Consider the following 24,068-nt stretch of genomic DNA (forward strand, 5'->3'; position numbering starts at 1 on the left):
ACGATGATGAATCACAATACTCTATAGATAGACAATATGCGTGTTTATTATTATGATATGAGTAGTCTATCTGCTTTCTATATACGAAAAAATTGCGATACTTTGTTATATTTTTTTAATGATTTTATAATATTTAAAAAATAGCTTCAAAAGAAAATAATAATAATAAAAACTATAAAATAATTAAAATACGGAAGAAGAAAAAAAAGAAAACAAAGAAATAGGGAGCGAAAATGTCGCGTTGTCGGAGGTGGACGCCATATAAGGAGACTTCAAAAATAAAATTAAAAAAGAGAAAAGAAAAAAGAAAAAAGGAAAAAAGGAAAAAAAAAAAAAAAGAAATTAAGAGACGCACAACAAAAGCCTCAACGAAGAAAAGAATGAAAGCTAAAGAGAAGAGGAGATTGTAAGGTAATTCGAATGGCGGAGGTGAAGCCCGGCGATTCCACCACCAACACCACTACCACCACCATCACCACCACCACCGCTACCACCGCTTTCAACGGTTCTCAAAACCATTCGAATTCCGATCACCCAACGGACCGTCCGGTTCGAGTCTACGCTGATGGGATCTACGATCTCTTCCATTTTGGTCACGCTCGCTCTCTCGAGCAAGCCAAGAAATCGTACGTTTCATCTTCCATTTTCTTTTCCTTCTCCTTAATTTTTCTTCTCTTCTTGTTCTGATTCATCTATTACTCATCCCTTATGCCCTGGTTTTTACGGTTTCTGAATCTCTTCGATTTTAACTAATTTACTTCTTCTTCTTTTTTTGTTTGTTTTTTTTTTTCTGATGCATTAGATTGCTTGATTGTTCGTATTTTCACCGTTTTTATTTACTTGCCTTTACAACTCTGTGATCTTCTTTTGTATTGATCTTTTAGTGTTTAGCCTGTTTCTTTGTATCATACTTAGGATGATTATTTTCTTAAAAAATTGACTGAGACGTGCTTATTGTTTTTTTTTTCCCCTTGTAATTTCAGGTTCCCGAATACCTTTTTGCTAGTTGGATGTTGTAATGATGAGACTACCCACAAGTTTAAAGGGAAAACTGTTATGAATGAAGCTGAACGATATGAATCTCTTCGCCATTGCAAGTATGAACTTCTGTTTTTACATGAAATTTTATTTTAGTTGGGGTTTTGGACCTTGAGTCTTTGCTAATTGTTGTACATAGATGTGCTTTTTGATACGTACAACCGCCAATTAGGAGGCATGTCTGAATCCTTTAAATACAATTGTAGCTATGATGGATTAAAATTGAACTCACGATTCATCAATATCTACATGATCTTTATATATTTTCTTATGAACGTGGAATCAATCGTAGTCTAATGAATTCTTGAACGTGGTTTTATTTAATTTGCTCCGTTTATTTCCCTAGGTGGGTGGATGAAGTGATTCCTGATGCACCCTGGGTGATCTCTCAAGAATTTATTGACAAGCACAAGATTGACTTTGTGGCCCATGATTCTCTTCCGTAAGTGAACCAAAAGGGTTAAGTAACTATGGGCAATGGTGTTTATTCCTTCTTTTACCTTTTATCTGTGTTTCTATCCATCTAATTAATATATAGTGGATGGTAAAGTGTACGAGGAAGCGGCCGAGTTTGTTTGTTCGTGGTGTATCTATCTGTTCATATTGAATTTATTCGTATATTCTGATTTAAATGATCTATGTCATCTCGTAACTATATCTTCTATTTTTCTGGCTTTATATAGCTATGCTGATGCTTCTGGGGCTGGTAAAGATGTTTATGAATTTGTAAGTTCAGTAGATGGGCATATTCATTTTATCAGATTGGTGCTTGGGTATCTGCCATTGCATATGATTTCATAGATGGGAATTTTTCCTTTGTAGGTTAAAAAGATTGGAAAGTTTAAGGAAACAAAAAGGACGGAAGGAATTTCAACTTCAGACATTATCATGAGGATTGTGAAAGATTATAATCAGTATGTACTGCGCAATTTGGACCGTGGTTATTCGAGGAAAGAGCTTGGAGTCAGCTTTGTGAAGGCATGATATGCATCTAGAATGATCTATTTTACTAGGATGATACTTATCTTGCTAGTCAGCGAGGGTATGTTTTATTGTTTTTGTTTCTTAACAAGCAACCCAATCTTGTTGTATACAATTATCAGGAAAAACGGCTTAGAGTAAATATGAGATTGAAGAAATTGCAGGAGAAAGTTAAGGAGCATCAAGAAAAAGTGGGAGAAAAGGTACCCGTGTCTCTTTCTTTAATAATAAGTCTATTGGTACATTGTAGGGAAGTAGGGATTTTAATGTTGGCTTAATGATTTCTATGCAATAGCTGTACTTCTACCTTGGGTTTTGCATTAGAAAATATCTTTATGAGATAGCAGGCCTCTTGGATTCTTGAAGGAGTCTTTCTAGGTTTTGTTTAAAGGTGTCTTGTCTTATGTCTATTGCATCTCTGCTATGACTTGTTAATTAAACGTTAGTGTGATGAATGTTTTTTGAGATTTTCACAATGGAGAAAGCTGAATCTATTATATATTAGTTTGTCCTTCGCTGCTCATTATTGGATAAGCTTTGTATTTCTAGGTTTTGTTATAAGTATACCTAGTTGTGCTGTGTGCACTTCGGTACACTTTTGGCATCTTGCCTCCCACTTTGCAAGGCATCCTCACTCACATGATCTTAGTGAGTTTCTTATGGTTATTATGGTTATCATTATTATTCAGTTATCTTTTTTTTTCATTGCTCATAAACTCTAAGCTCTTTATTTCTAATAATAGTATGATTTTTTGCTCTCTTTCCTATATACCAACCTTCTGCTTTATTCTTAAAATAATACCATGGGCCTTCTTTTATATATCCTTTTGCTTTGTTGCTCACCTTGAGCCTATAAATACAAGGCATTTATTTATTTGGATAGGAAACAATGCATTTATTCATTGCTGCTATTTTTCTTTGTGGAAGATTTTCTCAGTGTGTCTTATCTCTTTAAGTCTTTATAGCTTTGGTTCCAGTATTCTCTGCCAGTTGCTTCATGTTGGTTTGTGTCGGTCATCTTTTAAAAACATCTAGCAGGTCTTGGAACTTTTAAATCATAAGCCTCTTAACTTAGAAGTGATTAATAAATCCATAACTTTAAGCTGTCTAAAAGGTACTTTACATTTTTTTTCCATTTCTTACATTCATGGGATATAAAATTGAATTTTTAGTCTAATAGGACCTTAAACTTTCAATTTTGTTTACTATGGATAATTTTATAATGTTGAATATGGTAATGACCTATTAGATATAAAATTGAAAGTCCAAGTATTTTTTAGACCATAAATTGAAAGTTCACGGGACATATTAAACATAAAATAAAAGGTTCAACCTTCAGGACCCTATCACATGCCATCTTGAAAGTTAAGAGACCAAACTTGAATTTAACCTTATTGTTATTATATATGTTGTAGTGGAGATAACTATCATCGAGAAGAATGTTATGGGAGAATTAGAGATTGATTTTTTTTTGGACCTATTAGACAAACTTAAACGTGCTTTACATTTTATTTTAGACTAAAATTACTTGAACGATGAGGACAGGTTCTTTTTACTTATTCCTAAAATTAGTGTTTTTCTGAAACTTGTTCTTAAAAGCTGTTGGTTCCAAATATTTTTGGTTTAAATTCATCTCTAGAGGAAACTATTTTGTATACATCAATTTAAAGCTTTATGTAGACTGTCTTTCTTGGCAAAGTAAAGGGGAGCAAGCTTCTTGTGTGGCTGCTGTTTCTTTTTCTTTTATCATATGGGCTTTTAGAAGAGGATTGTAGTTTGTAGTTGTACATTCATGGAGTTGAATTTTGTGCCAGCTTTCTGCCATGCGTATTTTGGCCCTAGTTTTAAAATTCAGGTTTAAGATATATGCTAATTTTAAGTTAGATGGAAATAAGTATAGTATTTCGTTTTGATAATCTTGCTTCTTTTGTGGTTCTTTTTTGAAGCATGTAAAACATGATTTGTTTTACAATTCATGATTCTGAAACTAATTGTTTCTAACTATCTAATGCTCTGAAAGAGCACAATTTGTCTTGTAGTTTTTACTAATTCAAGCAATAAAGCTCATATGGACCCCTGGCTTTTGATATCATGACTTTGGAAACTGGGTAGTTTGTATTTAGGTTGTCCAGTATAGCAAATTGATTATCTATTTATTTTTCTAAAATATATTATATTCTACATTTCATGCAGCATGTAATTCTTTCGCATTAAGAGATTTTTCAAGCGTTTCCTGGGGTGAAGTTTTTGCTGCATAATTTCCAATTGTCCTAGCAGTTCTTTTCGCTTTTGTTGGTAGCAGTATGAGCACTGCATCCAGGTTTAAACTTTGGCCAAATGATGCTGTAACCGAAAACTTGCAACATAGAGTGCCATTTTCCATGCATCATATTTCTAATCATCGTTATTCGCTTTGAGATCATGTTTATTGTGGTTAAATCCTAATTCTGCACATTGAAGTGGAAAAAGTCCTTTTTGATTTTAATGCTAACCAGGTCTCTATCTGGCTAGTCTTGTTGGGGACCTACAATTGTATTTTATGCTTTATTTACTTGGACCTAATTATAGGCAGGATTTTTTTTTTTTTAAAAATCTTTTAAAGTTGAAAATGCTTGTCTTGGATATTGCAGATTCAAACAGTTGCAAAAACTGCCGGCATGCACCGGAATGAATGGGTAGAAAATGCTGATCGATGGGTAGCTGGGTTTCTAGAGATGTTTGAAGAAGGTTGTCATAAGATGGTGAGTTAATGCATGAATTACCCCATTCCCATTTATTCATTTACTTTTGGAGTCATTAAGGCACACAAACCCATCTGTTTTGGCAAATCTTGAACTAAAGTTTGACGAGTTGCATTTGAAAATCATGGGTCTGTTTAGGGCACGGCCATCAGAGATCGAATTCAAGAGCGATTGAAGGGGGCACAGCAGCTGAAATATATATCAAATGGCAAGGACAGTGATTCAGACCTTGATGAAGAATATTATTACGATGATGATAATGAAGAATATTATGATGACGACGACGATGACTTCTATGAAGAATTTGAGAAAGATGAAAAGAAAAGGTAGGGCATTTGTTTCAAGTCAAGTTTGAATACGTGTCACGTGCTTGTTGGTGAATTCTACACTATATTTTGCTACTATATGTTTAGATGATGCAGATGGTAAAAACCATAACTGCTAGTTTGTTACCAAAGCCAGAAAAAAAAAAAAAAAGAAAGGGCACTTGGTGATAAGGTTAGGAACCATTTCTTTTGGTGACCCCTTTTTAAGATATATGTTTCTTTTTTTTTGTGCATATGGATGAAAATTTTCCTTTCAAGCTTTGTAAAACAGGTCGATATGAAAGCCTTTTTTCCTTTTTCTTTTTCTTTTTGGTTTTCGTGAATCATTGTAATTGAAGATTGGACTTTTGGTTTTCTTGTTTGTAGGTAATGTAAGAGTGATAAATATGGTTTTGTTATTTTATTATGTATTTCTCTCTCTCTCTCTCTCTCTCTCTCTTTTCCTTTTTCTTTTTTCTTTTCGAAGTTCAATCATTGGGGAATAAATGTAGTACTACTCGAATACCAACTCCTTTTCATTATTTGACATTCATTAAAAACTGTTTATTAGTTTATTTTTGTGGATCTCATCCAATTTTTAAATGCTATTGTTTTGACCAACAATGAATGGAGGGAATGGAGGGATTATAAAAAATTGTTTGTACTTCAGCTATATTTACTTGGAGAAAAACCTTTTGGTTTTGGTCAATCTTTAGTCTTTACATTTTTAATTTCATCCATGTACGTTTTAATGGTGACTTGAATTTTTCATTTCTTTTTTCTTTTTATCTTTAGTTGAAAAAATATTTTTCACATAAGTTTATCATAAATTAGTAATCAAGTTCAATTTTTCTTAAATGAATTGTAAATTTAACAAATTCTGTTATTGTTGATAAGATTATATTTACAACGCAATGGGATGGAAAATGCAAAATGATGGAACTAAGCACTAAAATGAATCAAATTCAAAGGTAAAGTATGTGGTTGAGAGAGTGTTTAGAATCTTAGTCTTTTCAAAGGTGACAACTTCCATCCCTTTTTCCCATTCTCTTTCCAAAAGGAAAGTTTAGGGCAGCTTCCAAAAAGTGTTGGGAAGTACTTTGCTTACTTCATCTCTCTTTTATGAAGTTTTATGTTAATTTGTCAAGGAATATGGAATCTTATAAAGTGGACAAACTTATAGTTCCAATTCCAATTTGACACTTAATATGAGGGGCTCTATCTTAGGCATCTTCTTAGTCCCAATAATGCTACCTTATCCATCCTAAAATATCATCTTTCTTTACTTCTCATCCGCTTGTTTATATGAGAGTTATACTTTAATGCAACTCAAATTATAGGTATATCCATGCATTACTTTCGATTAGAAAAGAAAAAAGATATTTATTCATGTGACAACTTGTGATTGAACATTTGAGTGAGCTATACTATGATGGGTGTCATTCAAAATGCAAAAAATAGTTATATATATATATATATAATCTAATAATTTGATGATAATAAAGCAATAATGTACAACTGGGTAGAAGATGTAGCATGAACTTAGATACAATGATTTTTCTTCTTCTAGATGGAGTATCTTGATGGAAGACATTGGGTTCAAATAGTACATTTTGTCTTTGAATTTCTATTTTTATTTTTAATTATATTTCCAAATGTCATATTTTGTTATTTTTTTACTACTAAAATTCCCATGCAATATCATATATAGGCTCATTTATTGAATAATTAGTTTATATATTCCATAGTGTTTTAAAGTAGAATACTTTGGAAAAGAAAAATATCAATTGTGTTTATAAGCATTTCAAGGTGTAGAGCTTTTTATGTCAAAAAAAAAAAAAAAGGAATTTTGTAATTAATGTTTTATTATCTAATGATTGCTTAATTATTTTAATCACAATTAGTACATTATCAATTACATGGAAGATGATAAGTTATTAGTAGAAAAAGTTGAATGATATTTTTTTTAATAGTATAAGATAAGATCTATTTTAAATATAAGTTAATAGAGTTTTTGTTGTTTTAAAAAATTATTTTTCATTATAACGACAACATTTACTCAAAAGTTAATATATTTAATAAATGTTTGAAAGCAGTTTTAAAATTATATAATGTATGATATAGTAATATACTGCTGCTGGGTATCAAATTAATTTATTGAACCTTTGACTATAGATCAAGAATATAGTTTATAAATGTTGCTGTATATTGCTGGATTATTATTCCTAAAATACTATCTATTATAATTAACAAAAATAAATAAAAAAAGAAAAAAATATCCGTAATATTTCCAGAATTAAAAAGAAAATACATAAAAATTTTAAAAGGTAAGAATAGAAGAGAAAATTGAATATTGTAATTATTAAGTCTGTATTTTTCATAGAATTAATACGATGTATATCGTATTTTGTTTTTTTTTACGATGTAAACTTTATGTTTTATAAAAATCTTAATTTAGACTAAATTGTTACCTATTTTAACCTACTAAAATTGATGAACTTAAAAACTAAAATTGTTATAGAGTTGAAAGAGGTGGTTGAAGAAGACATTTGTTATAAACCAAATCTAAATAACTAAATTGTAATTTCTATATGGTTTGAGACTAAAAGTGATGTTTAATTAATCAATTTAAAATATATAAATGGGTAGACAAATTGGAACGGCAAATATTAAATATTAAAAAGGAAAAATTGACAAAGGATATTTGTTGTGGAAAAAAGATGAAAAATGAAAAGGACAAAACATAAATAGCTTTTCAATTATTTTGAAGACTTCCAATTCCAAAGGGTTTCTTCTTCTTTTATTATTCCAATTCCTTCTCTCTTTCCCACTACTCCAATTCTTTATTTCTCTGTTTTTTACTTCATACTTTTTATCTTTTATTTTTTACTTTTTGAAGTAAGAGAGATCATAAACTATATAATAATATATACTTGAAAACTTTGTTTGATGATATTTAGGAAACATACTGTGTTGATTTGAAGGGAAGAAAATAATACATTTTAGGTGCATGGACTCTAATTTTGTGACTTAGAAAAGAGAAAATCTTTTGCATGGATGTCAATGCTCTTACAGCTTACAACACATATTGATGCTTATGTAAGAGAATGAAATAATGGAGGCGTGGAGTTTGAGAGTGAGAATTAAACTAGTTGTACGTCTTTTCTAGGGTTACAAAACTATATTTACTAAAGCTTGACTATCGTCTCTCTTCTTGTTTCTTGTAATTTCTTGTTGAAGTTATGTTAATAATTAAATATTGGTAAATCAAACTAGCCGTGCGGGTGTGTTTGATAGTCTAACTTTGTCTTCTTTTCTGTCCTTTTCGTATAAACTTATTCGAAACATGTTGATTTTTAATTTGAAATCATATCTAAGGACGAAGGTAGAAGTGCATTGTGTAGTGTGGAGTATAACTTAAGATTTTACTACGACTTGGAAGATCTATTGATTTTCACGTTTTTGTCATATTTTTTATATCATTTTCCCTCTCCACTCTTGTCTTTTTTCTTTTTGGCGCCCACACACACATAATTGTAGTCAAGTCTTCAACTTTCAAGTCTCCATATATATATATTTTTTATTTTTTTTCTTTTGAAGCTCACTACATTTCAAGGAATCAAAACAAGAAGTTTAGAGGGGAAGAAAATATATTTTATAGACTTAATTTTCAAAAATTAATTAAGATAATGATTAATAACGATTCTTTTTTTTTTTTTTAAAAAAAAAAATTGAATCTATTTTCTTTCATATCCTTACAATAGTATGGATACGAGAGAAAATATCCTCATATTCAAGGGAACATGGAAGAGAAATTGCTAGATGGACTTGCTCAAAGATTGGTTTCGTGGATTAGATCGACACAGTCAGACTCGAAAAAGAAATATGGAATAGAAAGATTCAGGCTTTAGGTGCTACCACTTTTGTCGAGACAACAAATTTTGCGGATGCTGAAGCGTGACTTACTTTGATTGAAAAGTGTTTTAGAGTAATGAGATGTCTTGAGGACAGAAAAGTGGAACTTGAATTTTTTTCTCTTCAAAATAGGTCTGAAGATTGGTGGTGCATGATAGAAAGTAGACGGAAATCTATAGGTGATATAAGTTTGGATGAGTTTAAAAAGACATTCTTTGATAAGTTTTATCCACGCTCTTTTCGTGATGAAAAACAAAGTGAGTTCTTGAAGCTTAATGATTGTTGCTGAATATGAGAAGAAATATACAAAATTATCTAAGTACGCCACTAGTGTGATTGAGGATGAGATTGAAAGGTGCAAGCAATTTGAAGAGGGATTACGAGAGGAAATTCGTACTCTTGTGACAGCTTGTGCAGATTGGGTTGATTTCTCAAAGTCAATGGAGGCAGCACTAAGAGTAGAGAAAAGTGTATATGAAAGAAAGCGTGAAAGAGAAGCTTCCAAGAATGTGTGTACAGTGTACATCAAACAGTCATCGAAACTGCTCAGGTAATGAAAAAAGTGGAAGATTTGTACTGGGGGTGCCCAGTAGAGGAAATTTTAAGTCTCAGTACAGTGGTTCATCTTTTTCTAAGTCTGGATCAGGTGGAGGGACTCAGAGACCGAGCTGTTCTAGTCATCCTATATATCCTACAAGAGCTTCTCATGTTGTTCAATCTGATAAGGTAGTGTCAAGGTCTAGCAAGAGGAGTGTATGTTATAACTATGGTCAACCAGGTCATTATCGTAGAGACTATCTACTTTTGATACCGGAGAACAATACCATTCAGAAAACTACTTCTCAGACAGGAAGTCAACAACCAAAAACCACAAGAACAAGGGGTGAAGGCTCTAGTGGGGTAAAACAAAAAGGATTGGTGGGATCTCGTCAGGAATGGAAGGTTTTTGCAATGACACAATAGGAGGCAGCAAATGCACCAAACATTGTGACTGGTACGTTATCTATATTTTATAAACCTGCACATGTCTTGATGGATCTTGACGCAACACATTCTTTTGTTTCTATTATGTTTAGTGTTGGATTTGATAAAGAGCTAGAAAGTCTAACTAAGGAATTGTTGATAAGTACACCTGTAGGTGATAGTTTCATAGTCAATAGTGTGTACCGAGATTGCATGGTTCATATTGTTGGTAAAACATTAGTAGTGGATTTGATTCCCTTAGATGTTAAGGAGTTTGATGTTATCTTGGGAATGAATTTTCTATCTAGTCACTATGCCTCTATAATTTTTCATTAGAAAGAAGTTATTTTTAAACGTCCAAGAAAGAACAAGATTATTTTCTGCGGTGATAGAAAAATACTTTTCACCTGTGTGATCTATGCCTTAAAAGCCAGTAAATTGTTAGGAAAGGGTTGTACGACCTACCTAGCACATGTGATGGATACTGAAGTTAGTAAGTTGAAGCTTGAAGTTATTCAAGTGGTAAGAGAATTCCTAGATATTTTTCCTAAACAATTATCGGGACTACCACCCTATAGAGAGATTGAATTCTCAACTGTCTTGGTGCCTAGGATGACACCTATTTCACAAGCTCCTTATAGAATGTCACCAATAGAATTGAGCGAGTTAAAATCACAGGCTATTTTTCTTGTAGTGATATTATTTTTATGTTTTTCCAACAATAGTGAGCATAAAGATCAGATCGATCAAAATTATATGATGGAAATTAATGTCGATTTGAAGCATGTTTTGACAAATTCTAATGTATCTTAACCATAATGATTAATACTTTACATATTTTAAAGTAGAGAGTCTAAGTTGTTATGCGCTAAAGTATAAAGACTAAATTGATACAAAATAAAATATGATACTTTCAAATAAAGAGAAATAAACTAAATTATTTACAAATATAACAAAATCTTATTATCCTTCAACGATAGACAATGATAAAAATTAATTAACATTTATCAATGTCTACCATTGTCTATCAACGATAAATAATACATTAATATTACTTTATTTATGAATATTCTCAATAATTTTGTCATTAAAAAAGTTACCCAAATATTACACATAAACTGGAATTATTGTTGTAATCTTTCCAAAAAAAAAACAAAAAAAAAAAAAAAAGAAAAGAAAATTCCAAAAAAAAAACAAAAAAAAAGAAAAGAAAAGAGAAAAACATGACTAGCTTAGGATTCTTCATCTAATTTTCCTATCACATGAAGTTTCTTTTACTTGTATATTTTGAAAAGAGTAATATTAATCATAACTATGTGGTATATGTTATGTATTTGCCATTAAAAGCTATACATGTATGTATGTATATATATTATTTGTATGTATGTATGTATATATATTATACATATATACACACTACTGGAGGTATTCAAAAAAATTGGTAATCCGACCAACCCATTTTACCCAAACCAAACCGTGAGGGTTGGGTTGGATTAGAGTTTATGTTGAATTGGATTGTGTTAAAGAAATGAAAAAATTAAATTGTGGGCTGGGTAGTCGAGTTGAACTTATACGGTTCGAGTTGACGCAACCCAACCAGATTATAAATATATATATACAAACCCTAAACTAATAAACCAAGCCGTTCAGGAGCACTTCACCTTTAGCTCACCTCTTCCTTAGTCCCTCACCTTTAGCTCACCTCTTCCTTAGTTGCACCACGCACTCAATATCATCTCCTTCAACTCTCTGTCATTCACTATTTTGCCTTCTCTTTGTCGTTTGCCCTCTCTACGTCGTTTGCATTGCAGTCTTTGCCCCTCTCTAAACATATCTAAGTTTTGATTTTGAACATTCTTACTTGGGTTTTATTGAAGTCAACTCATGGTTTTTTTTTTTTTTAGTTTTGATGAGATATTAATTTTTAGGGTTTGGTTGGAAGAAACCATTATTCACTTATAACATTCAACTTTTTAAATTCATCCATCTGTATTTGGATTCGATTAACCAAATTTCCTATATATTTGTATTCGGTTAACCAAATTTCCTATATATTTGTATTCGGTTAACCTCTATACAATATACAATACATAGCTAAGCACTCCAAAATTAGTTATTGTTTTAGGCTTTGTAAAGTTATTCTATGTTTGTTTGATTGATTCTGATTTGAAGTTGAATGGAAACTTTTACTATTATATTGGTCGTTTTTGTTGCGTTATTATACTGTTCATTTTTGTTGCGATGAGTGCGATGGAGAAGTTTTTATTTACTGGATTTTTTGACTGATTATGTTTGTTCATGAATTACTATCATTTTTTTTTTTTTTTGACTTCAATGGTGTTTGTTTGTTCTCCGAATGTTATTCGTAAAGCACATGTTGGCTCTTATAACAATTTTAATTTTCTTAACACTTTACAGCTTCAAATATTTGGGTTTCTTTTCAAATATTTGGGTTTCTTTAAAACTCATCACCACGGACACAATGTCGGATACGGCGAAATCACCATTATCTAAATCTATGGTAAGTTGAATGTTTTGATGGTTGATTTTTTTTGTGTCAAATTAATGTGAATTTTAGTTGGTGCTGGAATTAGATGTGTATTAGTTGGAAATAGATATTTTAGTTGGTATAAATTTGTTTGTATTGTAAGTTTAAATGGAAATTTAATTAGATGTTAATTAGACGTTGGTTTCCTTTATTTTATAGATGGATAGCGAGAATGCGAGTGCTACTGGTAATAACAATATGCCTCTTCCCCTTCCTCATTCTCCTCCTCAAACTACATACTGTATCATCTCTACCTCCCAAGTCCAAAAGAAAGAGACCTAATAAACAAATTATTCCGTGTGGGATCATTTCACAAAAATGGAAGCAAGTGTTAACAATGGAGGAGGCTGCAAGTGTAATTATTGTGGCAAAGATTATGCATGTGATAGTAATATTTGTGGAACTAGCACTTTGAGGAAACATTAAAGAAATCAATGTAAAAAGTACATGTATAGAGAAGAGAATAAGGACAAACTACCTTAACTCTTATACCTACAAAGGATGGAAAGGGAGCCAATGCGCCAACAACCATGTAGACTAGCATAAATGGAAGCAAGTGTTAACAATGGAGGAGGCTGCAAGTGTAATTATTGTGGCAAAGATTATGCATGTGATAGTAATATTTGTGGAACTAGCACTTTGAGGAAACATTAAAGAAATCAATGTAAAAAGTACATGTATAGAGAAGAGAATAAGGACAAACTACCTTAACTCTTATACCTACAAAGGATGGAAAGGGAGCCAATGCGCCAACAACCATGTAGACTAGCATGTGCTAAGATGATAATTATGGACGATTTGTCATTCAGATTCGTTGAGTATTTTGAGGGTTTTAAACACTTTTGTAGTATTGCATGTCCTAGGTTTGATGTTCCATCAAGAGTAACGATTGCTAGAGATATATATCAACTATATCTTGAAAAGAAGAAAAAAAATGAAATCATTTTTACTTAAAAGCTCTCAAATAGTTTGTCTTGCAACATACACTTGGACTTCGCTATAAAATGTGAACTACATGGTCATCACGACACCTTTCATTGATTCTGAATGAGTTTTACATAAGAAGATTTTAAGTTTTTGCCAAATTTCTAATTATAAAGGAGAGACTATTGGAAGGGCAATTGAAAGTTTGCTTGTTAGAGTGGAAAATTGACAAAGTCTTTACGATCACGGTTGATAATGCAAGTTCCAATAATGTGACTATTTCATATGTTAAGAAAAGACTTAAAGTTGAAAATCTATTGTTTTAAATGGATAGCTATCGCACATGAGGTGTTGTGCTCATATAATTAATCTTATTGTAAATGATGGGCTGAAAGATATGCATGATTCTATTGCTAGTGTTCGTAACGTTGTAAGCTAGATATGTATGATCATCACCTAAGAGAATAGCAAACTTTAAAGCATGTGTGAAGCAAGACAAAAAAAATCCAATGTAAGGCTCTTGTTTGTTTAGATGTAGCTACTAGATGAAATTTTACCTATTTAATGCTTGAACATGCAATTAAATTTGAAAAAACTTTCAAAATAATGTTAGAGAAAGAGAAAGAGAAAGAGAAAGAGGACTCAAATTTTGTTGAGTATTTTGGAAGATGATCGTGGAATTAAGAGAATGGGGCCTCCAAGTGTGTCTGATTGGTTGACAATAAGTGTATTTGTAAAGTTTTTGAAAGAGTTTTTTATGAAACAACTACAAAAATAAGTGGATCTTCATATGTGACTTTAACTGTTGGTTATAAGGAGACTAACAAAATTCAATTTGTTTGAACAAATAGAGTAACAATAACAATTTTGTTCTTAGTTTGATGATTATGAATATGAAAACAAAGTTCGATAAATATTGGGGTTCGCTTGAGAAGATGATTAAGTTGATTTTTGTGACTATAGTGATTGATCCTCGGTCCAAGTTAAAGTACTTGAATTATTGTCTTTCTAATGTTTATGAGAGATGTTGAGGATATAGTTGAGAGCGTGAAGATACATCTGTATCGTCTATATAACTTTTACAAATCACAACATAACTCTTCCACTCGAGGTGATCATAGCATTGATGATTTTAAACAATTAAACAATGTTACTATGGAAGTGGACAAGGATGAAGACGTTGACCCATATTGATTATTGTTAGTGAGTTTTTTTTAGAATTATATGTTATTACTTACATTATATGCATTATGCAATTCTTACGTGTTTGTATTTTTTTTCAAGCATTAACAAGTGCGGCCAAGATTGCAAGAAGAACATTCCCCCAAAATTGCCACTGTCGAGGCACACTTTGGATGTGAAGTGGTAATGTTTTTTCTTATTGAACTTTGAACCGTTTAATGTATTTTTAAAGGAAATTATTTAACTTTGAACTTTTGAATTTACTTTTTAATATTTTAATGGACTTGTTGAACTTTAAACTTTTGAATTTATTTCAAATTTTAATTTATATTTTTATTTTGTCTGATTATTAATTTTTGTATGAATTTAAATTTTAACGAACATTCCTATTTTTTGTGATTATTAATATTCTTACGATTTTGAACTTTTAGAATGAACATTATTGTAGATTTAGAATTTGAAAAGAACGTGAAAATGGGTTGAAACTATAAAATTGAATTCTCACACTCATATAACTAATATAAAAATTTTAAAAACAATATAATTAAAAAGAAAAAAAAAAGTCAACTCGTCCAACTCGAACTTTTTGGGTTGGGTTGACCTTTCAAAATTGAACCGATAGAGTTCAAATTTTGCCAACCTGATCACTTTGAGTTGATCCATATATTTTCTACGACTCGGTCCAACTTCACTTATATATACCCCTACACACTACAATTGAAAGGCCTAAGTTAACAATGAATAGAATTGAAATTTTGGTGGTAAGAATTGTTAGAAACTTTAATGTAAAAGAAATAATAATAATATGCGTCAACTCTATGAGTGCATTTATACGTGTTCATATTTAATAATGTCAAACTAAAAGATTTTTTTAAAAAAAAAATAATGACATTTAAAAAATATCATTAATGAAGATAGAAAGAAAATCAAATTGATAACTTACTATAAACTTTTTGTGTTTGATTTAGTTAGGATTTTATTGATTTAAAAATATGTAACAAATAGACTTTACGTGTGTAAATGTTTTTTACTTAAAGATTGAAATTAAAGTATAAATTAAATGATATAGAATGGTATAAGTAAATGTAAAAGAATCATCAAATAATTAATGTAATTTAGGAAATAAGAAAAATAATGCAAGTAGGCGTTTACAAATTTGGATGAACTAATAATAAAATGATTAGATAATATAATACCTATTTAGACAAATAATTTTGTGGTTATATCCTTTTTCTTTATGAAAAAACAACTAAATACACATAAGTTTATAAAATTAATACTATATTCTATTTTGTATCCAAACATCTCCTATCCTATCCTATCTCATCCCATTCAATATCAAATTCTTCTTACAAATTTGAAGATTTGAAGATTTGTTATTTTATTTCAAACTTTATAATATTTGGTTACTTTAATCATTTGTCCCCTAATTTCTTTATTATCCCAATCTCTCCTTTAAACCAATATATCCTATCTCTCTAACATAATTTTATTCTCTTGGATCTGGATCCGAGATGTGGCCTAAATTTCACTCGTGAAAATTTCATATTTAAAATATACAATATCATATAATTATAGAGATATTTAAGAGTTTTTGTCTCGATTAAATTGATTTATTTGATATGCAATCTAGATTATCTATTTTTTTTTCTCTACTCTTCAAATTTATCTATTTAGATAAATACCATGAACGATTTTTTTACATGTTTGTTAGGCATATTTTTAGTCCTTTGCATCCTTTTCATTAATTAATTAATCTAAAACAATATAATCAAAGAGAGAGTGGCAACTCTAGTAATTAAATTCAAATTAATTAAGTATATAACAATATTTTAAAAAATTTACAAATATAAGTTTATTACTAATAGACCATAAGAGTGTGTGGACGATAAGAGTCTATCACGATTATATTTTGCTATATTTGTAAGTTTTTAAATATTAGTATATACTTAATTATTCTTTCTAAAATTATCATCAATTATAATTATTCTATAATCTTAACTAATTTTTTTTATCAAAATTTATAAATAATTGAAAATTTCCCATCAAAATTAATTTAAGTTAATTAAGTGAAGTTAAAACAAAAATAGTATGAACTAAAAGGATGAATTGACTAACTTGAACAAATAACATTGAAAGTTTCCATTTTTTTAAAAAAATAATCATTTATTTTTAAAAGATAAAATACCACCTCTAATCTAATTTCATAAATATATATATATATATATTTTAAAGTAAAATAAATTAAAGTAAAAGTTGTACAATTATCGATAAATAGAATTAGTTCTTATAGATCATCATATCCTTTACCACATAGCTTTAAGTCGCCATCAAACTATTCTTAGTCTCATTTTCATTTTAAAACTCTAAAGAATTTATCACCCTTAGGCAACGTTTTAGCTACAATGAAATGGAATTTTTTTTTTGGGATACAACCATATGTTCTCATTTAGTATACAACCTTATACTGAACCCAATAATAAAGTCACAGTCACATGGTGAATAAATTTTTAAAAAAGAAAAAGAATATATTTTTAATATATCTCTAAATTCCACCTAATTATTGTCTTAATAATTTTTTTATAAAGAAAATGGTTAAAATTAAGCCAACAAATACATTGTTTTAAAAATGAGTCACAGTCGAAACATGGATATCAAAAAAATATAATATAAAATAATTCAATACAATATATAAAGAAAGAAAGAAAGAAATAAGAAATTTGAAAATCACTCTAAAATCTTTCTTGTTTCCCGAGCAATACCGTGTGTGTGTGAGTGATTGTAATTTCCAATTGATTTCGGTGCAAAATCAATTCAAGATCGAGAGGTTGTTTTATCCTGGAGACGATGTGCTATCATATTGTTTCCATAAGGAAAGTAGAGTCGCAAAACGTCTTAAAGAGAGTGTGATCTGCGACTCAGCCATCTACTAATATGTTTTCTATTTTGCAGCTTTGTTTAACCAGACATTTTTTATCGATCTAATCAGTACGTGAGAATTTTTGGCAAACTAACCACGAGAGGAACAATCCCGTACGTGAAATACAAGAAATAAGTGCAATAACAAGTTTAAGACACATCGATATGCAATTATGGACGAACCATTTCAATCCAACCGACCTTTTCGATTTGAGGGAGCACACTTCAAAATGTGAAAACAAAAAATGCTACTTTTGCTCATGTTGAAGAAGGTTGCCCGCTTGTGCCATCGAGAAACCAACTATTCCAGAGACAAATGCAACTGAGGAACAAATCAAGGATCTATCTGCATGGGCAAAAACTGATTTTATATGTAAGAATTTAATTCTTAATGGGCTTACTGATGAGTTGTATGACTATTAGAGTACAATGTCTACTGTGATAGAAGTGTGGGACGCGTTACACAAGAACTATGATACTAAGGAAGCAAGATAAAAAAAGTATGCAATGAGATGATACGTGCGATTCCAAATGACTGATGATAGATCTGTGGAGGCTCAATCGCATGAAATCCAAAAGATAACACATTAAATTATTAGCGAAGGTATGACACTAGACGATCAATTTCAAGTTGCGGTTATTATTGATAAATTGCCTCTTCTAGAAAGATTTCAAGAACGCTCTAAGGCACAAAACCAAGGAGTTCTCGCTAGAAAGTCTTATAACAAGACTAAGGATAGAGGAAGAGACGAGAAAACATGATCAAAGGGAGGAGGTGAACACGATACCCAGAAAGAAGCCTACTGCAGTCCTAAACCGGATCTAAAGCCGAAAGGAAAGATGAAACGTGGATCCAACAAACAGAACAACTCCCAGTCCGGAAGTATGGTACAAATTGTTTGTTATAATTGTAATAAGTTTGAACACTTAGGTAGAAAATGTAGAAATGAGAATCATCCTGCTTCGCAAGCAAACCTAATAGAAGAAGATGCAGTAGCGCTATGATTTCTAAAGTTAATGTTATTGGGGGTCTGATGGTTGGTGGCTAGACACTGGTGCATCTTGCCATGTCTGTCATGACCTTAGTCTGTTTAGAAAATATAATGGGATTAAGGATAAGAATATCTTTCTAGAAGATCATCACACAACCAAATGTGGCTGGTGTTGGAGAAGTAGAACTGAAATTTATACATGACAAGATGCTTGTTCTGAAGGAAGTTTTGCGTACTCCTCAAATTCGAAAGAATTTGGTCTTTGAATATCTCCTCTACAAGGCTGGCTTCACACAAACCATAAGATTAGACTTGTTCACCTTAACAAAAAATAATGTATTTGTGGAAAAGAGTTATGCTATTGATGGCATGTTTAAGTTGAATTTGGAAATTAATAAGAATCTATCTTCTGCTTACATGTTGTCTAATTTTAATGTTTGACATACTAGACTCTGTCATGTTAATAAAAGACTAATTAACAACATGAGCACATTAAATCTTATACCTAAATTATCTTTGCATGAATTTTAGAAATGTGCATGTTGTAGTCAAGCTAAGATAACAAAAACCTCGCATAAGTTTGTAACTAGAGTAACAAAGCCTTTAGAATGAATCCGTTCTTACTTATGTGAATTTGATGACACATTGACTAGGAGCAGTAAAAGGTATGTAATAAACTTTATAGATGACTTTTCTGACTACACTTTTATTTACCTACTTAAAAATAAAGGTGATGCATTTGACATGTTCAAGATGTATGTAACTGAAATAGAGAATTGATTTAACAAAAGAATTAAGAGACTTCATAGTGATAGAGTAACTGAATATGATTCAGTTTCCTTCAATGAGTTTTATAACTCAAAAAGAATAATACATTAATCAACTGCACCTTATTCTCCTGAAATGAATGGAAAAACAGAAAGTGAGGATAGAACTCTAATTGAGTTAGTAGTTGTTATCTTGCTTGAATCAAGAGTAGCACCATCTTGTTGGAGTGAAATATTTAAACCTGTTAATTATGTCCTTAATAGGATTCCTAAATCAAACACTAAAACTTCACCATATGAAATCCTTAAGAATAAAACACCTAACTTGTCTTATCTTAGAACTTGGGGTTGTCTAGTCTATGTTACAATACCTTATCTAAATATGGGATTGGAAACGATTCTCAATAGTGGCTTTACAACTTCTATATGTCAATGCCCATCAATTACACGGTCGACCTTATGGTTCAAGGTATGTTATTTCAATTTAATTTAAATCAACAACTTTTAATATGTAATACATTTAAAATCTAAAATATTAGTTGAACAATACAGATGGAGAGATTAATTTTGTGTGACTAGGTCGACTACACATGTTAGTCTCTCAATATAGGTATATGTTTGATCTTCTTCAACCTGATTAGGTACGTCGTGCTAAACTTGAATTTTAAGTTATATATTATTTGTTTCATACAATATATTGTGTTTCAGATTATCTGGGAGTCGTACAAAGTTGTCATAGATAATTTGCCACGTTTCTGTACAAACGGTCACAACATATGGCAGACAGTTAGTCATTTTCATATGTTTCTACATTGGTGAGTGACATCAACCTCACAGAACACTTAGATAGTTCGGTATTTAATAAGGTGTTCCATGTGGCTGTAATACTAAACCATTTTTGCACGACATTGACCTAAGGACTAATGAATGGTCAGATAGAGTTGCTCATTTAGTGATGTGATAGCTAAATCGCACAAGGTTTATTGTTGCGAGACCTCCAATTAAGGCAATTTCTTATGGATGTAACTCCAAAATACATTCATTGGTACAAAAACATTAGCAGGCTTTATATCACCTGATCAGAAGCTACTATGGATCATTTGGTACACATTTAAATATTGTATAATTATTTTAATATAAATTTAATTCCAATGTTTTCTAATTCATTTTAATATTTAATCCGAGATCGAACAATAATAGACTTCAAGATGTTGCAGATGATCCACAACAGGTCCTAAATATACGCAATGATAATAAGGAGTACGTGGAGAACATTTACTATATGTACGATGTCCCTATTGTACCTGCTCCAGTTCAAATAATATATTTTTTAAATTAATTTTTATTTAGTCTTCAAGACTCGCCCTTTATATTTTTAATAATGCATTTTCTAAAACCTGAGTGTCAGTTTGGATTGAATTAACAAAAAACATATTTTTAAAGGAACTCATTTTTGTTTAAGCTTTTAAATTGTTTAAAATAAACTTGAAATCTATTTTGAGTGACCCCACTTTAGTTTTTTTTTTCATAATAACTTATTTTCTAAATTAAATACTTGAAAATGTAATCCAAATATACCATAAATTGATACAAAATAAAAGATGAAGTTTTCAAATATAGAAAAATAAATTAAATTATTTACAAATATAACAAAATTTTATTGTCCAACAACTATAAAGACAATGATAAAAATTAATTAACATCTACCAATGTCTATCTTTATCTATCAATGGAATACATTGATTTTGCTTTATTTATGAATATTCTTGATAATGTTATCATTAAAAGAATTACTCAAATAATATACTTCAAACCCAAATTATTAGTGTAACCTTACCAAAAGAAAAAGATGATTAGCTTAAGATTATTCATCTAATAATTTAACATTCCTATCATATGAAGTTTCTTTTATTTATATATTTTGAAGAAAGTAATATTAATTATAACTATTTGTTATATGTTATGTGCTTGGCATTAAAAGCTATACAATATCTTCAATATATACTAATTTCATTTGTATTATAAAGTCAATATATAGGTATGTATACATACACACTACAAATTGAAGGCATGAGTTGAATGAATAGAGTTGAAATTTTGGTGATAAGAGAAGTGTTGAAACTTTGATCTAAAAGAAATAATAATATGAAATTGAAAGGATTACCCTATGAATGCATTTATACGTGTACATATTTAATAATGTCAAACTAAAAGACTTTTCTTTTCTTTAAATAAAGCCATTAAATAAGAATAACTCAAACTAGTTAGCAACACATTTAGAGTTCAAATCCATTTAATATCTACTGTACTCATAAATTATAATTAATTCAAAATGAAGATGAAAAGAAAAATCAAATTAGTAACCCACAAATACAATTTTCACTTGTATATGTTCTTCATTTATAGAATCAAATAGATGCTTACGTCTCACATTAAAGTGAGCAATTTTTCATCAACATATTTAAAGCAAATTGCACCATATTACTTTTGGTACTTACAAATCTATTTGGGTCCATTTTTAAATTAATGTTAGAAAAGTTAAGTGAAAATTAATTTTCTAAATACTTATTTATAAATGTTTATCGTTTTAATTAAAATATTAGTTTAAAGACTCCATTAATTTAATTAAACAAATTTTGTAACTTAAAATATCTTTTTCTAGTGATACAAAAGATAACAAGATTATACTTTCCTCTATGTCTAAAGTTCGTCGTCAAACTTCTAAAACAAATTAAATTTGATCTTCAAGCAAAAGTAAGAGAATTATCAAATAACTTAATAAAATTTAGGAGAGAAAAATAATGCAAGTAGGCGTTTACAAATTTTGAATGAACTAATTCTAAAGATTTGGTTTAATAAATAATTTTGAGGTTAATTTTATAATATAACAAAAACACTCAAATATTTATGATTTCTAATTACTTCTAAGATATTGTAACAAATATAAAAGATTTTGGTACACGATCTTGAACAAAAATAGTTACAGATATTGGTATAAGATTATATATCCAAAACTAAATGATATTGGTATAAAATCTTTTAGGTTTGAATACACGATCTTGTACCAAGTTTAGATTTGGTACAAGATCTAAAAGATATTTTAGATATTCTATTTTGTATCTAGAATCTAAACGATATTGGTAAAAGATCACGCAACAAATATAAAAGAATCTAGGTTTACGATCATTTAGCTTTTGGTACACCAAATACAAGACCGTGTACCAAATATAAAAGAATTAACAAGATTTATATTTGATACACGATCTTGAAAAGAATAGTTGTGATATTGGTACACGATCGGTTAGATTTAGGATCGATTAAATTCGTGTGTACTCAAATATAAATAATATTAGTACAAGATCATGTACCAAATATAAAATATATTGGTACACAATCTTAAACCAAGATCGTTTAGATTTGGTACGCGATCGTGTATCATTTCCTACCCGATCACATATCGTGGTTGTTTAATTAGAATAAAAATTACACACACATGTGGTCAAATTAATCGTTTGTTAATAAAGACATTTTTTGTATTTTTTTTATTACATGCAGGTAGACTTTTTCGATTTTCGAAATTATTCTTTTACCGGTCAGAGAATCTGCTATATTTTTTAAACATCCCTTAATCTTGCAGTTAGAATCCTTTGCTTTAAAAAGAAAAAAGAACAATAATTACATACACATAAGTTTATAGAGTTAATATTATATTCTATTTTGTATCCAAACATCTTGATCTCATCCCATTAAATATATATTGTTCTTACAAATTTCAAGATTTGCACCTTCGTTATCTTCATTATTTTATTTCAAATTTTATAATATTTGGTTACTTTAATCATTTCTCCCCCTAATTTCTTTATTATCCCAACTTCTCACCAATATATTTTATCTCACTTTAACGTTATTTTCTTTCTTCACTCTAACCTACGTTACAAATGTGGTCTAAATTTCACGTAACTATATAAATAACAAGTCGTAAAAGTTTATATTTGAAATAGATAATATCATATCAATATAAGATTTGTATCGATAAAATTGATCTATTTGATATGCAATTTAGACTTTTTTTTCTTCTTCTTTTCAAATTTATTAGATGAATACCATGAATGGTTTTTTTTTTTTTTTGACATGTTTGTTATGCATATTTTTAGGCATTTATATTACTTTGTATTAATTATCTAATCTAAAAAATATAATCAAATTAATTAATACTGTTTTTATTGATTTTTTTTCTTTATCAAAAGTGAAAAATAATTGGAATTTCCCATCACAATTAATTTAAGTTAATCAATTCAAAGTTAAAAACAAAAATAGAAATGAGCATTACGAACTTAAAGTATTGATTGACTAACTTAAACAAATAACATTGAACTTTTCCATTTGTTTTAAAAATACAATACCACCTCTAAGCTAATTTCATAAATATATATATCTTTTCTAAATAAAATAAATTAGAGTAGAAATTGTATAATTATCCATATATAAAATTACGCCTTATAGATCATCACACTCGTTTACCACGTAGTTTTAAGTCGTCATTAAACTATTCTTAGTCTTATTTTCATTTTAAAACTCTGAAAAATTTCTCTACTCTTAGCAACCTTTTAACTACAATAAAATGAAAAAAACTTGGATACGACCAGATGTTCTCATTTATTATACAACCTGATCCAACGATAAACTGTCATAGTCACGTGACAATTAATGTTTTTTAAAGAAAAAAGAAAAAAAATATTTTTTTAATATATCTCTACATAAGAGAAGCATGAACTAAAGTAAAATAACAGTGA

General features: G+C 29.7%; 1 protein-coding gene and 1 long non-coding RNA gene across 3 annotated transcripts; both read left to right on the plus strand.

The window, feature by feature from the left end:
- The first annotated feature begins 219 nt into the window (after positions 1 to 219).
- On the plus strand, positions 220 to 5,492 carry LOC101220769 (choline-phosphate cytidylyltransferase 2). 2 transcript variants are annotated; one of them, XM_004145950.3, is made up of 8 exons: positions 220 to 626; positions 984 to 1,097; positions 1,385 to 1,480; positions 1,722 to 1,764; positions 1,861 to 2,016; positions 2,142 to 2,222; positions 4,650 to 4,760; positions 4,899 to 5,492. In XM_004145950.3, the coding sequence occupies exons 1-8, from the start codon at positions 421 to 423 to the stop codon at positions 5,088 to 5,090; spliced, it is 999 nt and encodes a 332-aa protein (XP_004145998.1). In that variant the 5' UTR covers positions 220 to 420; the 3' UTR covers positions 5,091 to 5,492. The 2 variants fall into 2 exon arrangements, with proteins under 2 accessions (XP_004145998.1, XP_031740181.1); XM_031884321.1 differs by lacking the exon at positions 984 to 1,097 and having other exon boundaries at positions 302 to 626.
- Positions 5,493 to 8,575: 3,083 nt separating this feature from the next.
- Positions 8,576 to 13,447, plus strand: LOC116403296. The gene is made up of 3 exons (XR_004215976.1): positions 8,576 to 9,974; positions 12,362 to 12,464; positions 12,651 to 13,447. It is a non-coding gene; the product is annotated as an uncharacterized LOC116403296 (long non-coding RNA).
- Positions 13,448 to 24,068: the final 10,621 nt, after the last annotated feature.

Source organism: Cucumis sativus, chromosome 4 (assembly GCF_000004075.3).
Source record: "Cucumis sativus cultivar 9930 chromosome 4, Cucumber_9930_V3, whole genome shotgun sequence".
Classification (NCBI taxonomy): Eukaryota; Viridiplantae; Streptophyta; class Magnoliopsida; order Cucurbitales; family Cucurbitaceae; genus Cucumis; species Cucumis sativus.

What these genes read in the sequence shown, in the direction of transcription:
- LOC101220769 (XM_004145950.3), top strand. Translation starts at nt 421, where the DNA reads ATGGCGGAGGTGAAGCCCGGCGATTCCACCACCAACACCACTACCACC. An exon ending in GTAAAGATGTTTATGAATTT is followed by an intron (nt 1,765 to 1,860) that starts GTAAGTTCAGTA and finishes TTTCCTTTGTAG; the next exon opens with GTTAAAAAGATTGGAAAGTT. An exon ending in AAGAAAAAGTGGGAGAAAAG is followed by an intron (nt 2,223 to 4,649) that starts GTACCCGTGTCT and finishes TGGATATTGCAG; the next exon opens with ATTCAAACAGTTGCAAAAAC.